The sequence below is a fragment of the Microtus ochrogaster genome, chromosome 19 (assembly GCF_000317375.1).
Source record: "Microtus ochrogaster isolate Prairie Vole_2 chromosome 19, MicOch1.0, whole genome shotgun sequence".
Taxonomy (NCBI): domain Eukaryota; kingdom Metazoa; phylum Chordata; class Mammalia; order Rodentia; family Cricetidae; genus Microtus; species Microtus ochrogaster.
The window spans coordinates 29,859,981-29,863,168 of NC_022021.1; the positions used below are offsets into that span (position 1 = coordinate 29,859,981).

Consider the following 3,188-nt stretch of genomic DNA (forward strand, 5'->3'; position numbering starts at 1 on the left):
TATATATATATATATATTTATATATAATATTATATAATATATGCATGTAATAACAATTAAAAAGAAAATATGCATTTAGAAGAGAGGAAAGGGGAAGGGAAAATGATGTAATTATATTACAGTCTCAAAGTGGAAAGAGAAAAAGTACTGGGAAATAGGAACAGACTAGGATACTAAGTTCTGTAGTGTGGATAGGAAGCAGGGAGACAGAAAGGGCAGATAAACAAATGACAATCATTAGCATAAAATAATACCCAGAATGGCCAATGAAACAAGCAGCTTCAGTGGAGTTTCCCCAGAACTACAATCTCCCAGCCAGTTTGCTGCACCACCCTCGGAGAAAGCCTATTTGGCCTCTTTAGGTACCCACCTCTCGAAAAGCCTCACTTTTGAGTGTTTGAAGCCTTAGGTTTGTCTGGGGTTGCATGGTTTGAATTTCTAATCCAGTCAGCCCGGTTTTCTTCTTTTTCTGAAGAGCAATGTACAATTGATAGAGAAGTTTTGTTGCTGCTCCTGGCTTCTCTGTGATGATACTTTGGGCCACATTCTGATCAAACTGCACACCCAACAGGTGGAGGGTTGGCTCCAAGCGGGAGAAATTGTTAAGTTTGGCAGTGGAACCCCTAAATGTGATAATAAGTTCATAGTATACTTTAAAACAAACACCAAGTCTCAGAAGTGTTATTAAGACAGAACCCTGAATTACCCCACCACACTTAAATGCTTCCTTTCTCTTAAATGACACAGTGATGAAAACACACGAAGATATCGTCCATTGGCCATTTTTTCTCTGAATTTTATTTTTCTTGTAGCAGCTAAAATTCATTAATTGTATTTGTTTTATGCTGTAAATTTTCAATAAAATATTGTATGGGAAGTAAGTACAAAAACAGACAAACAAATGTATTCTCCTAAGTGGATAAAAAGACTACAGTTTTGATAATTATATTTCATCCTAAAGGCAAAATTAAAATACAAATGCCCATTGCATTAAGTGATCATTTATTATTGATAAAATGTTTTACTAGTCCTAAATTTTATAATGACAAGCCTAACAATGACCCTCTCAGACACTGTCTATAATTTTTAAGTAAATGAGATTAGCTATGGAATCCATTATGTTACCCTTCAGTATGTGCTATATAATAATTCTTTGAAGTGAAAAGGACTCTATAATTTGAAATTATATTTATTTTAAATGATTTAATTTCAACATTGCCTCCGACTTCAAGAAACTAATGAATTCATTTTGTTCCCCCAATTAACATTTTATTAAAATAACCATAGGTACTAAGGGTATATCTATTTATTAAGTTTAGTTCATTTCAAAGATTGATTGACATATATAGGGCTAGATAGATAACTTAAGATCACTTGTTGCACTTCCAGAGGATACAGGTTTGATTCCCTCCACCGACATGTCAGCTAACAGGCATCTCTAATTCCAGTTTCGGGGGATCCATTGCCATATTCTGGCTTCTATAGGCATTACACATCCAGGTGTTGCACAATACATATATGAAGGAAAAAAAACCCATACAAGAAAAATTTTAAAAAATTAGTGAAGTGTTAAAAATGAACAAGATGTGCTCATAGTTAATAAGCAATATATTTAAATAAAAAGCAATAAAAATTCAGATGTCTCAAATGGTTTGCAGCTGTTGGTGATTAGTGAATCTGACAATGGACGGGAGAGGTACTCGACGCATTTTAACTGCTGTGACTCTATCATCAAACCAGACACACATATCAGTTCTGGCCTTTGGCCTGATTTCTTCTTATCTCAGCTTCTAACATGCAAGTTTGTTCTTTAACACAAAAAGAAGACAGGGTATACTTGAATGTAAATCAAAGTTCATGCCAAAAGTTATTGCTCAGAATCGAGAGTTGCCATATCTCTGAGTGATTGTGCAAAGCATGTGTAGTCACATGTACCTTACCCACCATGCATAACCAGAAAGATAGGGCCTGAGAGTTATCTATCCAACTTAGGTCTCTGTCGTACACTGGACTGCAATATTTAGAATGCAGTATAATGTAGATAATGTATAATGTAGAAGGGAGACTACAAAAGCAATCACAAATTGTTTCTATTTTTGCAAAGCTCATCCCTACAGTCAGAAGAACGGAACCCTTCTTCTCACTTGTCCTACATAGCTTCCTGAATATAGTGTTTGCTTGTGAATGTTACAGTTGGCTTACACTTTGGTTTTTAGATTGTGTTAATGAACCAGTCCAACTGCCCTAACAATAATTTTCCCTGAAAGAATTAATGAATATTCTAAATTATCATCAGTCAAATTTGAGGATCACAACTTGAAGGACTATAGGGAATCTGTGATTGTTAAGGCATCCGCACAGCCAGCATAGGAGGATAATGGGCTCTTGTTTTTGAATATGAAAAGCAGCTGGGACATCTTTGCTCTAGAGAAAAGGCGTATGATGTAAATGATGACCTCTGAGGGAATAAGGAAGGTGCACTGGGAAAAGTTTCCTTGCCCTCTGCTGATAGTCTTTGTTTGCTAAGGGACTTAGGTCTCTTCTGCTGCTTGCCACCTGGTAACATAACATAGTTCCCCTCACCATGAGAAGAGCTGCCCTCCAAAAGATGGTTCTTTATTCACAATTTGTTTTCATTTTAACTAATCTGCTCTGGCAAAACTAAGCTGGTTTTAAAGTAAAGAATCCTCCCAGAGTTAGACAAGTTATACTTGGAATTGAGACATTTCTAAGACATGTAACTTCATGCTTTTGGCAGTATAGAATTTTTAATTTTCATTTCAGACAGGAATAAAGACATGTCCGCAGGCCAATCTTATGGAGACAATTCTTCAAAGTTCTCACTTCCCAAGCAACTCTATTTTTTGTCAAGTTGACAAAAAACTAACCAAAACAAGAAGTTAACATGTGCTAGGTCATTTTGCAATAATTTTGGACACCTGACTTTGGCAGTTACTCTAATAAGAACTGATATAAACAAATAATCAATCATGATAAGGAAAAGAATCACCTAAGTATCACTGGAACAGAGAGAAGACAAAAGGTGAAATCTGCTGGCAGAATTAAAAGGTTAAAGAACGGTGGACTTGTAGTTGGATCCTAAGAATGAATTAGGGTTTTTCATGGAAAAAAGTGAAAGAATTCCCGATAGAACATCCCCATGTTCTCAGTGTGTGGGTGCACCCCTC

The 3,188-nt window shown here is 35.9% G+C and overlaps 1 protein-coding gene across 1 annotated transcript in view; it reads right to left on the reverse strand.

Moving 5' to 3' along the window:
* The window catches only part of Spef2 (sperm flagellar 2), a 151,266-nt gene that overhangs the window by 128,662 nt on the left and 19,416 nt on the right, over nucleotides 1-3,188 (reverse strand). Inside the window, exon 3 of the mRNA XM_026783829.1 lies at nucleotides 371-623. Within this exon, the coding sequence (XP_026639630.1) occupies nucleotides 371-623 (253 nt within the window). The remainder of the gene's footprint in view (nucleotides 1-370; nucleotides 624-3,188) is intronic.